This window comes from Melospiza melodia, chromosome 15, assembly GCF_035770615.1.
Source record: "Melospiza melodia melodia isolate bMelMel2 chromosome 15, bMelMel2.pri, whole genome shotgun sequence".
In the NCBI taxonomy this organism is placed as follows: Eukaryota; Metazoa; Chordata; class Aves; order Passeriformes; family Passerellidae; genus Melospiza; species Melospiza melodia.
The window spans coordinates 7,712,420-7,729,945 of NC_086208.1; the positions used below are offsets into that span (position 1 = coordinate 7,712,420).

Genomic DNA, 17,526 nt, shown 5'->3' on the forward strand with positions numbered 1-17,526 from the left:
ATGCATGCCTTGAAGTGGTGGGATTTACTGAAGCATGGGGAGAAGGGGATGTTAATTGTGTTTACAGATAAACAAGTCAAATGCATTTGGATTGTGTAAGAGCTACAATGAAAGTAGTGACATCCACTGCAGCTTGGGATAATAGTTGCAATGGCATTTCATTTAAAAAAATGGAGTTCTTATGTAGAAGAACAAGCAGCAAGAATTCTAGCAAGCAGTTAAATTTGGATGACTTTCTACAGAAAAATTCCATAGACTAGCAGGATATTTCAAGTAAGATATAAAGCCTGTAGTGCAGTGGTAGAAATTCTAATGTGTAATGTTTTTGTCATTGATTTTAGACTAATTCAGTATTTCTCTTTTCTCTGTCTTCCCTCACATCTAGCAAAACTGTACAATCTAAAGTGGACTGCATTTTGGTAAGTACAACTCCAGCATGCTTTTCAATATTTAATGAGCTGCAGGACCAAAATAGATGGCTCTGGAGACTGACAGCTATTATGAAGCCTTTCCTTAGCAGTATTTGAAGGTACTACCACTAAATGTGATCAAAATTATTTACCATCTCAGGTACCTTCCCAGAACTGTGCAACACTGCAGGTCCTGTTAGCTCTGCTGTCCTGCTTAGGGCTGAGAGATCGTTTTTTGGAGCGGGAAGGGCCCTTGAATTGCAAAATCTTCATCTGTGCATTAAAATAACAGGATCTAGGCAGTGATAAGAGATTATTTTTGGGAAGCACTAGTTCAGAAAGAGGTTTTATTTGTTTTTAGTAGTGAGCAGGTTTCAAGCTTTTTTAAATCAGTCTTGAATTCATAAATCTTAGGACTGGAAGGGATTGCTTATCCTGACTTGCTACCTTCAGCACTTCATCCAGAAGTACCAGGGGATAAGACAAAAAAGTGTCATAGGCAGCCATCTGGATCCTATCCAATAGTATGGCTGAGCTAACAGAGAGTACTCATCCAGGTCACATTATCAAAGGCTAATTTAGGTGGTGCTGAATATTCTTGCCATAAAATGTTTCAATTTATTGTTGTGTAAGATTTAAAGCTTTACTGTGTTCCAAACAAACTTTGGACCCCATTTAACCTCTGTTTAAAAGTTCTTGGATGTACCCAGTGGGAATAGGGATGCAGAATGTAATTTTTGTCCCCTTTGTTCCTTATAGACATTTGTGAACACCAAACAGATGCCTTAAGATCTTAATTTTGTATGTGAGTCTTCAGAGGTAAAAGGACAGATTGCAAAACTGCATTTGTAAAACTCTTTTAACACCAGGTATTTCTGTAGGAAAAAAATTGGGGGTAGGTGTTTCTAAGTAGCATTGGAGAGGGAGTAAATAAGTAGGAGGCTTACCAGTCATCTACTTTTGGCAGTCTGTTTTAAGAAAATTGAATTGTTCTAGGACTATTTTTGCATTAAATTCTGCAGATTTATGGACCTTGTGTACTGAAGTAGGGATTATCAGTTTGTATTGAGGGTATTGGGTAGGTCTCATGCATTGGATTGGCAGAGAAGTCTTGGACACAAAGCAGTCTCCATGGTTTGCCCTGGGATGGAGCAGCAGTGTCCTGATGGTCTAATTTTCTGTTCCAGATGCCTCCTTGTCTGTCCTGCTGATGAGTTCAGAGGAGTTGTGTCAACAGTGGAAAAGCCACTCTAGGTTAGCAAAGGTAGATCTAATGCTGTTCAGGTTTTAAAAAGAAAAATCCAAGATCAGAATAGCTTGAGAAAATCAAAATTTAGCTGAGTTCTGGCAAAATTGTTTCAGTGGTTTCAAGTGCTTTGGAAAGCTGTGAGCTGCAAAAGAGAATCTAAATGCATGTTGGACTTGGCTGTGGAGCTCTGAATCCCCCCTTTGGTAGCACCAGTCACAGCCCCATGTGCAGAGCAGCACACAAATGTTCTGGGCTGCCAGGTTCCCACAGCTCAGCAGGGAGAGCTCTAGGAAGGAGCAGAGGGGATGGAATAGCCTGGGGTGGGGTCACTCACAGCAGAGGGCTGTGCAAAGCACCGAGACTGCAGCTGCTCAAACAAGAGTCCAGAGTCACCTGCCTGCAGCTTGTTACACTGCACCCCTCACATCCCCACACACTGTCACTTTCTGGGAGATCATAAGAAAATCATTGTGTGCTGTGCAATCCAAAAAAGATAATTAGCAAGAATTGTGGTGTAAACAGTCATTAAAAATTCATTATAACAGCTTTTTAACTGTAGTAAACATGTCTAGCAGTAGATTCTCTTATGATTTCACTTGTTATATTTGTAGCCACATACAAAGTGAACTTTTGAACCCGATTTTTAAAACTGTTTGCTCCATATAATCACTCAGCAAGAAGGCCATTTCTTTCCTCAGTGCTCTGAAAAGAGGTCAGTGCTGATTGATGGGAAGCAGAGCTGCTGTGGGGTGTGCTGAGGCAGTGTCCGTCGGTCCTGTGGCACCAAAGGTGCCACTTGTCTCTTGGGCCCATCAGGAGACAGGCAGAAGCTCCAGGAAGCCTTGGCAGCTGTGCTTGGCCACTGTCAGAACAAAGCTGCCATGTGTTTTTAGGGCTTGTTTGGAGTGTTTAGCCTGTGAAATATGTTCCTGCTTCTGCTCAGATAAAGCATATCAAATGTATTTATTAGCTGCTTTCTAGAATTAAAAAGGTGTTCTTAGTATTAGTTATTTTCTGTCTTGGTGATATTTCCAACAAACCAACTGACCTAGAGTAATTCACCTTTGCTTTTTGTTTGTCTATTCTTAGAATGGGGAGATGATTGCTTGACTACTTTGCTATTTTTAGCCTGGTTGTTAAATAATAGATATTTGTTCTGCTGAAGTATGACAAATTTTAGGGCCTTTCTGCCAGTAGGTGCAGGTTACATTGCCATTGGCACAGCCTTTTTCACTTTGATTACAGTTCTCTATAAATACTCAAAATGTGGAAAGAAATATTAAGAGCAGTCCATACTCTCTAAAACAGTATCTTGCATAAAGCTTGCAGAGTTCCCCTGGCTTCAGCTCCCCTTATCCAAACTTGAGGACAGAAATAACCTATAATTCTGCTTTCCTTATGGAAATTTGGAATAGATCAAATTGGAATGACACTGTGTACATTACAGAAGTAGCAGCTCTTCTGATTGTTCTTACTGTATTCTTCTTCTGTCCTATTTAAAGTTTGGCCTGACTAGGTAAACAATCCAGAAAAAGCATATTTTTTTTTTTTTTGCTTGGAGTTTTCCTATGGTAATCCCCTTTGACAACTTTGAAATGAAGCTTGACAAATGTTTGTGACCTGACAGTAGATCAGCAGTCAGACAAAACCAGAAGGAGAGAGCCAACCCACCAAGGTCAGGAACCCTGAGAGATATTCTTTGATTTTGGGGATTCATGTTCAAATCTCTAGGTTCTCTGTTTCAAGCAGAAACATGAATAAACTCTGTTTCCTATAGCACAGATTAAGTCCTTAACCTCATTTTATGCTGAATAAATCTTTGTTTCTTTATGCTGCAGAAACTTGCAGTGGCAAGTTAGTGTCTCCCAGAATGGAAACAGATATCAAAACCTGCTATTTTCATTTTAAAATACCCTACCCTACATAATTTTGGTCATCCTGGTTTATTTCACAGGTGTTTATTTTGCTCAATCAAAATGCCTGTTAAAATGATAAAGAAAGTTGCATCTGTTTCAGTGAAAATCTTGTTCTAGGTCTATGTTAGGCAGCAAAAGGACAGATTCATTTGGAGCAGATCTGTGTGGTTTAATTTGTTTGCTACTCATTTTGTGCATTTCTGTAGTTACCTATCTGTATTTGGTAACTGTCAGAGCAGAAATAGCAGAGATGTCTGCTCCTTTATGTGTTACTGAAAATCTTTGCTTAGCTGTGACTTGAGGTTTTTAATTCTTTGTCCTTAGCTTTTCTGTCTCAGAATATAAGATCATGGAGGTATTTTGAGTGCTTGATAGATTTTTTGCTAAATTGAAGCCAAGTTGTAAAAAATAGTATGAACACTGCCTGCTCCCCATCTTCTTTGAATCTTCCTTTGTTTTATAAGGCTTCTGTTGCAGGGAATAAAGGTAATGTGTGAAGAGCAGAGTACCAGAGGCAATGCTTTGTGCTCACCTCAGTCCTGCAAGCACTTTAGCATGCTTGTGCATTTTTCTAATGCAACTTCAAGAAATATGATTTATAAATAGCCTTTGGAGAATTAGACCATCTTCATCTGATGTGATAGAACCAGTCAATCAAGGTCAGGATACTTCAAGCAGGATTTTTACTTAGATCCTTTTAAGTAGCAGAAAAGGATTCCCCAGACATTGCTCAGGCTCTGTGGTTTTTAGAACAACAGTAGCATGAGCTTTAACAGGCTGCACAAAGGGGAGTTTGTCCAAGGTGGTGCCAGCATCACATTCTTCCTTTTGATGCCACTCAAATGGCACCATTTCTTTTCTCTTCCACTCTAATGACCTGTTTTTTCCACACTGTTGATCTATCTATTTGGGAATTGGGGTGGGAATTTGTAGAATATTTTGTGTTCTTGTTTCTTTTTATTTATTTCCATATGCATCCAGCCTAGCACAAAGAATAACACAAAATAAATGAACCTTTTTCTTCTTGGGCTGAAGTGCTCCTCCAGCTTCCCAAATTCTGTGATTCTGACTGCATTAAAAAATTGTAAATTCTTGATGCTTTGAACAATTGCAGTAACAGCAACTGCAGTTACTCTGGATTCACCAGACCTTTAGCATTGAGAACTGATGGATGTCGGCTGAGATTGAAGAAGAGACTGTACTTACCAAGACTGTAACCAAGTTTTGAGGGTTTCAGAAATGTGTAGAGAAAACAGCCTAAACAAAACACTGTTTAACAAATTTTAACTGAACAAAATGCAGTTTTTCCCAAATCTACTTGCACTGACTGTCACCCTCCATCTCCTTGCTGCCACTTCTTCAGTTTTAAGATGATTTTCTCTAAATAGATTCAGTCTCATCTAATAAGCTTAGGTTTATTTAATTATCAGCCAGGTGGGATTACCTCTGTGAACTGCTTGTGACTCCTTTTAACTCTCCCATTCTGAGGAGGTCCTGCCTTCCAGGCCTTCCCTGCTCCTGTTGCTGGAAGCTGAAGGAGTTGTGCAGAAAGTGCTGCCCAGGGCCAGGCCTGGAGAGGAGTGGGGTTTGAGTGCAGACAGTGAGATAGCATCACTGCAGCTGTCTCTGCCAAGGATGGGAGGCAGCTGTAATCCTCAGGCACCTCAGATGTAGGGATGCAGTTTTGTTCCTGGGAGAGTGACCAGCTCACTCCCATCCTTTGGAAAAGGTTCTGCTAACATAGTCCATTTTTTCCTTCGTTGTTGGGTTTTTTGTTTTGTTTTCCTTTAATTAGGGGGGTTGGCAGGTGGGACCTGTGTAGCAGAGTGGCTCAGACAGGGCCCTTCCACACAGCCCCTTCCTCCTACCATGACTGGATTCAGCTGCAGTGGGCACTGAGACTGCTGCAGTGGATTTTGATGAAAGGTTTAATATTTCTTCTAAAACCTTGCCTCCTGTGTTGCACTTGGGCATAGATTTGGAAGGGAGCACTTGTCTTTCACTTCAGTGTCAGACTCATGGGGAGAGGAGGGGGGGATTTATTTTGCCTGGGATGCTTTTGTCTCATGGATGAGTGCTTACCATGCAAGGTAATCCCACCCAGACAGTGCCCTTTGGTGTGCTGCTTGGGCTTTTGCCATTTAAAACAAAAAGAGCTAAAGTTCTTGGACAAGAGGATGTCTAATAATGAAGTACAATTTTTCTTGTTAAATTTCTGTCTTCTCAAAAATGATTAATTTTCTGTAAATTCTTTCTTTGGGGAACATTGACTTTGCAATAATGAGCTTGCTAAAGGAAGACCCACCAATTTAAATGCTGTGATTCATACAGGAAAGGCAGAACAGAGAATTTGACAAAATGCATCTATTACTAAGAAATACCTCTCTGGATACTTGGTGGTCTGAGCACCAACTCCTGCTATGTAAGCTGCTGTAGAGCCACACAGAAATTGGTGTCAGCAAATTTCAGGAGTTTGTCAGAGGAAAAAAACCCAACCAAATGTTGTGGTTTGCTGCAGCCTATAAAAGCAGCACAGGCAGTGTCTGTTACCTGTGTGCTGCCTGAAGGGTTTCTCTTGGCTCTGGGCAGGTCTGTGGCATTGCTGGTGGCCCCGCTGTGTGCAGCCCTCCTGGGGTGGGGTTTGCTGGCTGGGATTATTGAGATCCTGTGCTCCCCCTGCACACCCTGTCCCACCAGTCCTTGTGCAGGGGCTGGGGTCAGGGAGGAGGAAGTGGAACCTCCTCTTTCATGTGCTGCTCTCAGTTTTGTGCCAGCAAGGACATGGCTGGGTCTGGCAGGGAGCCCCAGTTTGAAGTGAAGTTTAGGATTTTGGTTTCCCCACTCCCCATTCTGCTCACTGCTGAAGTGAGCCAGGTCTCACTGCATGCTGGTCTCTCCTCTTTTCTCTTCCTTCTGGAAGATGTTACATTGGCAGTAAGACACCAGTAAAGGCAAAGAGAATTAGCAGTAATCCAGAAGCTGTGCTCTGACTTCAAAAAAGATCATGTGAGTCTCCAACTCTACTGGTGCTGCACCAGCTCAGGCAGTGCTTCTGTAGCATCTTCCCAAAGGAAACCTCCTGTGCTTCCTGCTGCATGGCTTCCTTGCATTGCTGCTGAGCAGGCCCTGAGCAGCTTATCACAGCTGATTTTCCTTCTATTGCCTAGTCCATGCACTGGTTTCAGATGACCAAAAGCTGATCTCTCTGTAGCAATCACTGGCTGCAGTCACCAGGTAAAACTCCCCTTCATGTCTGATCCTCAGCTGGTATTTCTAGAGGAGGAGTCTGGCATAACTGAGATGGATGTTCACTGAAGGGCTTGTGTGCAGTAACAGTTTCAGTAAGTGATTTCCAAAGGAAACAAAAAAGTACATAGATTTTTTAATGGCTTCATGAAAGTCTATGAATGGATAGATATTCTTACTGAAGAGAGTGGATTGCAGGGTCACATCAGGCATTCTGTGCTGTTACAGCATAGCTGGTTGTGATTCTGCTTTCTCAGAGGTGCTTCTTGTTTGCTCTGACAAGACCAAGTTTTCATGTTACATGTGTGGTTACAGAAGCAATCTATTGTTAACATTTTTCCAGATTCTGCTTTTATTGTGTGTGAATTTTGTAATTGTAACAAGTGCTTTCTGGTGGGTGAGGATGTGCAAATAAAATAGGAAATCACATTTCTAGCCACATAGTGCTCACAGTCATGTTCTTTTACATAAATATATTCTTGTTTGAAATTATATTATTTAGGAATATACTGTTAGATAACAGTTTTTGGCTGTCAAGCTCAACTATTCTTACTTGCTTTTTCCTCTTCTACCTCTCTCCACTTTTTTTTTTTTTTCAAACCAAAACACCTTATTTAGCAAGAAGTTGAGAAGTTTACAGACCTAGAGAAACTCTACCTCTACCTTCAGCTGCCTTCGGGTCCCAACAATGGAGACAAAAGGTATGTGTATGAGTGTAAAGGTGAGCAGTACTGAAAACTTGATTTACTTCCTGTGGCACTTAACTGCTGAGGAATCATTCACATCATGTTGGTAGCAGAAGAACCTTTATTAAACATTAAATACTCTTTTTTTCCCTGAAGATCAGATGTTCGTTTTTTTTAAAACTTCAGAATATTTTATTGCATGAAAAGCTTGTGATTATAAATATCCTGAAATGAAAGAGTCATCAGAGAAAGTGTTTCACAGTCTGTGTAATTGTTCCTACACTGTTTATGTATGAAGTCATAAAATAGCAACACCAATGTGATGGTGGGTGAAAGAAAAAACTGATGGTATTTCTGGTAACACTCGTTTGACTAAAGGAAGTTCTAGAAAACCAGCCTGCAGATCAGAGTGTCACAAAATAAACCCTTTCCCAGCAGGATGGTTAGAGCAGGCAGATGCCTATAGGAAGCACACTGAGTATCTCCTGGGAAAACTGGGCGCTCCCAAAGGACGGCTGGCAAACTCAGTGGGCAAAAGCTTAGAGGTGGCCAGTAAGGAATAATCAATTTAAGAGTCACTGTGTACTCACAGCTGTGTATCGGTCAAGAACTGGAGTGTGGAGTTAAATTGTGGATGAAAGAGGGAGAAACTGCTGCCCAAGGCTCACGGAATAGGTGAATCCCTGAGGTGCAGGCCCTCTGTGTGTGGTGTCTCTCCACCTGTATAGGCGGGCAGTTCTGAAGTGCTCCCTAGAGCCACGTGCTGATGAGCCCTGCTGGTTGTCTCTGCAGTGATCAGCTGTCCATGTCGTCCAGCCGTGCCCAGCAGATGCACGCCTTCTCCTGGATACGCAACACCCTGGAGGAGCACCCCGAGACGTCCCTGCCCAAGCAGGAGGTGTATGATGAGTACAAGTGAGTCCCTGTGTGCTGCTCTAGCTCTGTGACACTGACTCTGCATGTCCCCACTGCTGTGTGGGACACATGATGGACCATGCTGCTGTACCTGAGAGTGCAGTAGCTGCTCTGTGGCAAACTGCATTCATTACTACTGCCCCTGGAGATAAGCCTGTGATGTTTAAATTGTGCATTACATGTACAGTTGCTGAAGGAAAGGTACAAGTATTTCTTAACAAGTGAATATCAGTATCAGGTGAATGAATGAATATTGGGCTTGTTTTGTGCAGTGCACAGGTAAAAAGCATCAGTTACTATCTTACAATGTGTGTTGGTCTGCTTGTTTACATACCTATATGACTGCCTTAACAAGGGTGAGGGGTTGAATTGTTCCCCATAGATGCAGCTGTTTTGCACATATGATCTTGCCCACCACACCTTTCTTTCCAGAATGATGCATAAATATTGGACCTTCCTGCAGCAAACCTGATTTCTACAGAGGCACAATATATCTGAATATGTATGAAACCAGTAACCAAGGCCACTGTGAGTCTGTGTTGTCAAGTCTCAAAGCTACCGTGTAACGAGAAAGCGATTAGAAGCAAGGGAGAGGGAGCTGTCTGATGAAAGTTGGATTTGAATTCATTTACAGAACATACCCCATGGGGGAGGGGGAAAGAAATAATCATCCTCAGCCCAGTTGCCTGAAGATGAATAACAGATTTATGATCTAGTATGAATATTTCCATAATCTGAACGATTACTGTAATTTGCAGGGAGCCGAATCCCTTCACCTCCTAAGTGCCTACAGGATTCACCCCATAGTAATTGTTATTGCAGGGCTGCCTTCTGCAAATACCTCCTTTTAATGAAGTGTGTGTGCTGAAGTGTTTTACCGTGATTGAGCTGCAGCAGGATGGCAGCGGGGCTGATAAACAAGCGCACACCTATTTGTGAGCTCGCAGGGCGGGCGGTGCCGCGCAGCCAATGGCTCAGGCGCGGCGCAGCGGCCAATCCCCGCGCGGCAGCGCCCGCGCACGCACGGCAACAGCGGCAGCTGCTGTGCGCTGCCGAGATGATGGCAGCCTTGTTCTTAAATATATTTCTTATTTAATAATTTATGGCCTGCTTCAGCAACAAATCTGCTTGGCTTCCATGCTGTGCCAAGCTGCAGATGCCCGGAAATATCATCATCTACAGATTGTGGAGTGTGAAATTTGGATGGCTTTGTATGTAGCTGCATCAAGTATTTGTGTATTGTATTTTTTTTGTCCCTAACAAAATAAGGGTGGTAAGCAAATATTCAGGAAAATATCAAATGTTTGGAATCTGTTCTCCTTTGAAAGCTTCTGTTCTGTTTTTAAAACATTCGGTTGCTTTGAATATTTTCATGAGCTATTCTTACCCACAAAAGGAGAAGTAGTCTTGGAGTGGGATGTGGGGAACAGGCATATAAATATGTGAGTTAGTTTTGATATGTTCTTTTTCTTTACCTAAGGGTGCTAAGACCTCACAAAATTCAGTTCTGTTATATTAACCAGTTCCCATATCTTTCTTCTGTGCGCAGAGATGGATCTTGCATGAGCTCACATAAGCAGGCTTATGCACTCTGCATGTGTAAATCAAAAGTGCCAGGCTTCAGAAGACTGCTGCATCATACCAGCATCTTCATTCCTGCCATAAATTTTGGTTAAAATAAATCTTGCAAAACTACCAGCCTTCTGCATCACCTTCCATATTTTTTCTATGAAGAGGGAAAGACAGAAGCTTGCACTGCACAAGAGTTCACCATTGGCAAGTGCAGATAGTGTTTTCAGTTCCACATTTCAGTAGCCCCTTCTCACTGAGCTTATTCAATACAATGATTCTTTCTGTTTTGTTGCTCTTCAATTTAAGTGTGAATTCACGTTTCTATCTGGATAAAAGTGAGTGGATTCTTCTTTCTTTTGAAAGGGATAAAATAAATTTAAAATGCATCACAATATAAGGCAGTAGCACTTGGGAAGGCTCTGAGAGCTTGCAGCTGAATTTTAGAAAGGAGATGGGAACTGGTTCACCTCTTGTTGGTGCTGTGATGCTGCTTGTACTGACAGAATACATTGAGCTGGAAGAGGCTGGGTTTCTGTTGGGTGCTCAAAGTTCTTGTGCCATCTTCCTCTGGGAGTTGTGTGGGAATACAGGCTGGAAAGTGTGGGAGCTGAAGGGGAGGTGCCCAGTATGCTATCCAGCCTGCAGTCAATGGATGCTGCTTCCCATTAGATCCTTTCAGTGTTTTCATGTAAGTCAATTTTACTTGGGTATCTTGTCCCTATTAGAAAACATCCTCCTGCACACAGCCATGTGTAGATTTAGCTGAGTTTGGAGAATTAAGATTTCAAATCTAAATGCAGTTCTGCAGTACTTATGCAGGAAAAATCCTTACTTGCCCACAAAATGATTCGTTGAGCCTTCAGTAAACACTTGAGTCCTCTTATCTTACTTCCACTGCCGTGACGCAAGGGATGAAAGTCACTCATATTAAAGTTTGGTGTCCTGAAGATTCACTTGATACACTTAATATGGATTAGGAGGTCTTTGAGTCATCCTGTATCTCTTTCCTTTAGTCTGTAAATCATTAATCCTTGCTTTACTGGCTGCTAGGCCACTGGGTGCCACCTGATGCACAGATTATATGCACTAAGTGTTAAGAATATTAACCAACAAGTTAGAAGAATATTCAGAAGCTAACACAGAAGAGGGCAGTAGGTGTAGGTATACCGTGTCTGTTGAACACATCAAGGACACAAGGTACATACTAATCTTGTTGGGTAGTGCTGAGCCAGGGTTTTTATATAAAATTCTCTGATAGGAATAGGATGGGACCTATTGTGTTGCAAAGTCTAGTCCCTTGTCATAAGCAACTACCCATAGAATTCCTTTGAAATAAAACTCCACTTAAAACAGTTGTTTCTTACCTCTGCTGCTGCTGCTCCTGGGAGTCTGACCTGCAATTCCATTTCTCTAGTGGTTTTCAGACATCTGGTTTCCAACCTACCTGATTATAAGGACTCATTTATGTGCCAGCATTATTTGTCAGCCTAATGAGAGCCTACATCTTTCTGAGGTTCTTGACTCTAACCCATTTTTGGAGACCAGTTTTTTTGGGGGTTGGATAAACCAAGAACTCTGTTTTGTTTCATTTAATGGGTTCTTTATCGTTTGCTATTCATGCTGGTTTTTTCTGCCCTGGAAGCTGTGTAAGCTGGGCTGCATAGCCTTTCTTCATCAGCTTTTTGGTTAATTTTTTTTGTGTGTTTTAATTCAGTGTATTTTATGTCTGGAGTACATTCAAGATTTGAAGATTTTACCCCAAAAAAAGCCTTTTCTGCTTATCATGTAGGGGAGTTCTGTACAAAGGAACAAAGCAACCGCGTGTCCGTTGTCATTCCTGTCTCTGTCCAGACCTTCCCTCCCCCCTCTGTCTCCCACCCACCCTTCAAAGAGCAAAACAGCTCCTGGGCCCAGCCATGTGCCAAGAGTGCAGGGAGCAGAGAGAAGAGCTTCGGGGGAGAGACTCCTGCTATGTCCTGTCAAGTCAATGAGAGACCACAGATGGACATGGAGGGTTCTCCGCCAAGCCAGGAGGGGGAAGGGCCATGGAGGATGGTCTGTCTGAGGGCTGAAATTCCATGATAATACTGATAGTTCTTGCTGCTAGGAAGTGATTGTCTTACAGCCGATGTGCTAGACACGAGGAATGGCTAATTTTATTCCCTTTTAATTTATTTAGTTTCTCTTAAGGGGGAAATAATTTTAAGTTAATAGTAGTTTGAAGTTAATAGTAGGTCCCCGATCCTAGGGACCTGCTAGCTTGCTACCTAATCCTTGCTAGCTTGTCTTTTTGGATTTTTTTACTTTATTTTGCTGACATTGTTGAGTTTCAATCAAAGATACTGCTGTCTATGGCAGAGAAATTTGGAGAGTCCTCCTTTGAATGGTATTTGAGATTTAAAGTCTTGTAATCAGCATCAGTAAACAAAAAGATCCTCCATTCAGGAATTTTCAGACTGAAGTTTGAATCCATGGAGGCCTGGCAAGATGCCAGGGACAAAAAGCACACAGAGATCTATTTATTAAACATGGAGCAATGTCTGATTCCTATGAGGGTACAGTGAGGCAGCAAAGAATTCCTTTGTAATAACTTCAAAAGGACATATCTAGAAACCAGCCTGTGTGAGTGACATATGTTGAAATGAAATGTGTTGGTATATAAATTGGATATAAAGTTTCTTGATGTTCCACACAGAAACTAGACTGATGCCTGTGTACCAGTTGTAGGCATTGTCTCCTGGTTTGAGTGTGGTGGGGCGGCTCTGCAGGGGAGTGTTAGCACCTAAGAGTGTAAATGTTGCTGTTTGTCTTCATGAAAATCTTTAAATCTGTGGTGATGCTCTCCAAGTGGAGGATACCAACATGCAGCCAGGGTAAAAGCAGCAGATACTTGCTCTGTAGTAACCAATATTTTTACTGAGAAAGTAAAGGTAGAGGAAGTATCTCAAGAAATACATAAAGCTTTCTACAGAGCTACAGCTTGAAGAGAAGACATTTTGACTGGCCCACCTGGATGGGCTGGGGGTGATGCTGGGGGTGAAGCATCTGTTTCAGACTGCTGCTTTTGCTTTGCATCTGCGTGACTCTCTGGGGTTGGTTTGTGTGTGTGTACCTGATTAGAGGCAGCTGTGGGATGGGAAGTCATTGTTCTCTGCACTTTTGCTGGTAACCACTCTGATCATATACATCTTTTCGGAGGCAGGTTGGTTTTGTGTATTGCTGATAGGACTTGTCAGGGGAAAGGAGGGCATTGCTATCTCCTGTTGATGCTGTGGCTGTTGGCAATCTCACTGGTAAGGTTTTATACTGGTGCATTTTAGGCCACAGCACATTTGTGCAACAGTGCAGGGAGTTACTGTCTTCGTGCAGCCTTACTCACTTCCAGAGCAGGTCCTGGTTTCCTCCTTTGCTTTATGTTTCTGATTTTCCAGAACATTCATCTTTTGCAGCAAAATCAACGATTCTTGTTCTCAAGAACGTATTTTTTAAATGTCACATATGCCGAAACAGAAATCCTTTTGCTGTTTTTGAGAACTGAAGACCAGTAACAGTGCCCATTTTAGAAGAACAAGTAAAGATGGCAAAATAATTACATTTTGTTTCTTTATTCCCCTATATCATCAGGTTGTATACTGAGCTGCATGATGATCCTCATTTGCAGCAGTTGGAATCTCTGTTAATTTAGGACTGTTAAATAGGGTTGTCTATAATCAAGCAGCTCTCATAGTTCAATAGAGCCACAGTGGTAGGAGGACTGAGTCCTCAATATGTGCTTATGTTACACCTATAAAGTTGGGTCCCTGGGAAGGCATCTTTTTAAGTTCACTTCTGTTGAGGTCTATTAAATAGAAGTTGTATATGCAAAATCTTTTCTGGACACTGACATATCTCTTACCTACTGCTTTTCAAATATTCCTGCAGGCCTTACCACACTCAAGCTGTGCTTCTGGCTAGAACAGGGACTCTGCTTTATTATGTCCTGAAATATGTGAATTGAAACATACGCTTCAGACTGAGACGTGGAGTAAATCTCAGCTGTGCTCTAGATAGTGCCACTGCTTGTTATGTCTCCACATGACTTGTCTTTGAACTCAGTAGAGAACAAGGCAAAAACTATGATATTAATAGCTCTGTTTATACATTTTTAATGCATTCAATTCGTTGTGGATAGCTTCATTAATGTTAAATGTGGTTCTAAATATGGACGAGGATAAGTGTTTTCTTTTGAAAACCTTTGGAGTCTAGCATGTAGGCTGGCCTCTTGCATTAACTACGATTCCATTCACGCTTTCTTTCTCTTTGTTGCAGGAGCTATTGTGACAATCTTGGCTACCACCCATTAAGTGCTGCTGACTTTGGAAAGATCATGAAAAATGTCTTTCCAAATATGAAGGCCCGTCGTCTAGGCACAAGAGGCAAATCAAAATATCCTTTGCTAGAATGCTTCTCAGTAACTTGTTCTGCTCTTGCCTGGAGAACATCTGTCGTTGTGGCTTAACTACCAGCTAAATGTAGAAGTAATGTTGAATAAAAAATGCCGACACTTTTCCAGCGTTCTTTAAAAATTATTAGTTGCAGTAGTGTTAGGTTGCAAGATATAACTTTGGAAACAAGTATTTAAATTTAGGTTCTGACACTCAGTTGTCACAGCAGCAAGGCATCAAAAAAATTTTATGATTTAGTGCAAAGAGAGATACTGGAACAAAGGAACCAAACAGTTAGTGATTTTCTAACCAGTTTTTTCATCAGTCAGAATTTTTTCTTTTTTTGTGCTGAGAATTGTATCTTCCCATGAGAGCCCTTAGAGGCCGTGATGAAACAATGTCCTACCTGCTGCATTCCCCAGGGCTGGCTCTCGCTGCATCCTGACGTGCTGGGTGGGCAAAGCCCCTGCAGTAAGTGGGGGAGGGAGAGCATGAAAAGGTTAAAAGGCATTGAGGCCCTAATTAAAACCCACGCAAAAGAAGTAACAGTAATGATAGGGATGTGCTGTGATACTGGCCTTTGCCAGGTCTCACTTGAAGCATGCACTTAGAGAATTAAATGCTAGCAGGCAGCCCAGAATAGCTTGTCTTCCATTGAGGGGAAAAACCTTCCATGCTGTAGTGAATGGAGAAGTTTTGTATCAGTTAAACTGTTTCATAAAGTACAATGTTGGATTATCTAGCAGTGAAATCTGAAACTTAGTGCTCATGTTCGGATAGAGCTACAGAAGTGTTAAGGAAGAGCTCATGTAATTGTAGCTTGACCCAGGGGATCTCTTTAAGTTCTATTTCCAATGTTTCTAATTCAGAATGATTAAAATGTGACCTTGTCTCACACCTACCATAGTTCCCAGGCTCCTTAGGTTTCTTTTACTGTAATTATGCTCCATTCAGGTTAATGCAAGCAATTGCAAGCTACATGGCCTAGGAAAGAATCCAGACATGTTTACGGAATGTGAAAAACTAGTGATCCTGGAAAGGATTTGTGTGTCATGGAGAAAAGATACTGTGTGTGAACTCCCAGACTGATGCTGTGGAGAGGAAAAAAAAGGCTGATTTGATTTTTAGACCTATAAACAAGTGAGTACAGATAATAAATGGAGCATATTTTTGTGTACCGATTTCATGAGATCGGTGTAAGAAGAAGTCTGGGTCTTTATATTTTCAAAGAAAAATTATCATGGATGAGGAGAGAGTGCCTCAAAAATAGTGTGAAATCTTAGGAAGAAATGCACTCATTGGGCACTTTATCTTGTCCTGGGAAACTTCAGTTTGAGGAAGTCCTTCAGGAGAAGGAAACAAAGTAGAATCTAATTTCAAGAATGCATTTTTTTAATAGTGATTAACTTTTTTTCTTTTTTTAATTAAATCTTCCATCTTGTTTTAGAAAGAGAGTTTAGTCAAAATTTATGTTAACTATTTGAATATTGAGTAGCTTACTGAAGCTGCCTGGAATGGTTCTTTGCTTGTTCTAAGTCATCAAGTGAAATTAATCATACCCAGCATCTCTGCATGGATTGAGAAACCCAATGACCTGGCCAAGAATGCAGCCATGGATGGACTTTTGATTCTGACTGGTGGGGAGATCATGCTAATGACAGGAATTCTTAGTTCTGTGTTGAGTTTGCTGTTGAAGCTTCTGAGGGTTATCAGAGGAATTACTGCTCTTCTACCCCATCCCCAGCTAACAAGCAGACAATGTAGACCTTAATTGTTGCTCACATATTGCTACAGTGGACTGAGGAAGAAGGCTTTTGTGCATATGCCAACACTGCCCAACCTTGACTTTCATAAAACTGGAGATGGGGTATGCTATATATTTGCTTATTCATATATATTTCTGCAAGTTAGCATTTATTTTGCTGTTTTTCTGTCAGAACTTTTCAAAACAGTGAAGGTCTATGCAGCTTTTAAGATTTTCTTTATGATTTTTATATTCTTTATGATTCTTATTATTTTTGAATCGTTGTTTAATTTTTATTCTGTAAAGTTCATGATGAATTGCAATACTCTTAAACTAATTTAGGAGGTGAGGTAGACATCTACAGTGTTCCTATCCACCATATACATATTTTAAACTCTGATTCTGTTTTGCTTTTACTGTATTTTTTTAAGTCAGTGCTAGGGAAGAGATACTCCCAATGAAAGAAGCAGTTCCTGGGTAATAGTGACTACTGAATTGACAAGACCCTGAATACAGGGGAAATGAATTGTTGGTGCTCCAAATATTAGGATTCTGTCTGTGATTTTCTTCCAGAAATGTCAATTCTATATAATGCCTTTGGGAACAACCCACAGATTATTGTTAAGACATTTAATTTTGAAAGATACTGATGTTGTGATCTCATTCTCATAATTTCATGTAAAACTATGAACACACTACTCCAACTTCTGGTGTGATTCGGACAATAATCTGCTTTCTATTTTTGTTTTCATGCCTTAATGACCCTTGTTAATGTAAGTAACCTTTGCTCCTGTGTTTGTTTGGTTTAGTTGGATGGAGCAGAGCCGTCGGGGCAGCTGCAGAGTGCCGACGAGGAGGTCGTGTCTGCAGCCTGCCGCCTCGTTTGTGAATGGGCCCAGAAAGTGCTGAGCCAGCCCTTTGACACAGTGCTGGAACTGGCTCGTTTCCTTGTCAAAAGTCACTATATTGGTACCAAGTCCATGGCAGCTTTAACTGTAATGGCAGGGGCACCAGCAGGTAATGAGATAATGCTGAATGGTGAAATGGGGGAATCTTCCTGCAGAGAGTAGTAACAGCTTGGTTTGAGAAAGCACTTCTCTACTCTTCAGGGCAAACTTTACCACTGACTCTGAGCATTCAGCATTCATTTATTGTGATTTTAGTCACATTGCTGAAAATTACTGATCTTGCTAGTAGTCTGAGTAAAGATCTGAAAATCAGCACTGGTCTCAGGTTTAGGTGGTGATCCTCCCATTCCTCTGGTGAGGATCCTGGTCTTCTAAAGCACTTCAGGGTGTGTGAGTAATTGTGCTGAACTCACATACTTGGCTGGAACAGGAGTTTTGTGCTGCTACAGTGCTGGT

At 41.4% G+C, this 17,526-nt stretch overlaps 1 protein-coding gene across 1 annotated transcript in view; it reads left to right on the forward strand.

Moving 5' to 3' along the window:
* RFX7 (regulatory factor X7) overlaps positions 1 to 17,526 on the forward strand; it is a 48,974-nt gene that overhangs the window by 21,051 nt on the left and 10,397 nt on the right. Inside the window, exons 2-7 of the mRNA XM_063169634.1 lie at positions 386 to 419; positions 7,440 to 7,522; positions 8,300 to 8,422; positions 14,303 to 14,419; positions 16,201 to 16,285; positions 16,972 to 17,179. Coding sequence (XP_063025704.1) covers positions 8,313 to 8,422; positions 14,303 to 14,419; positions 16,201 to 16,285; positions 16,972 to 17,179 — 520 coding nt within the window. The 5' untranslated portion in view covers positions 386 to 419; positions 7,440 to 7,522; positions 8,300 to 8,312. The remainder of the gene's footprint in view (positions 1 to 385; positions 420 to 7,439; positions 7,523 to 8,299; positions 8,423 to 14,302; positions 14,420 to 16,200; positions 16,286 to 16,971; positions 17,180 to 17,526) is intronic.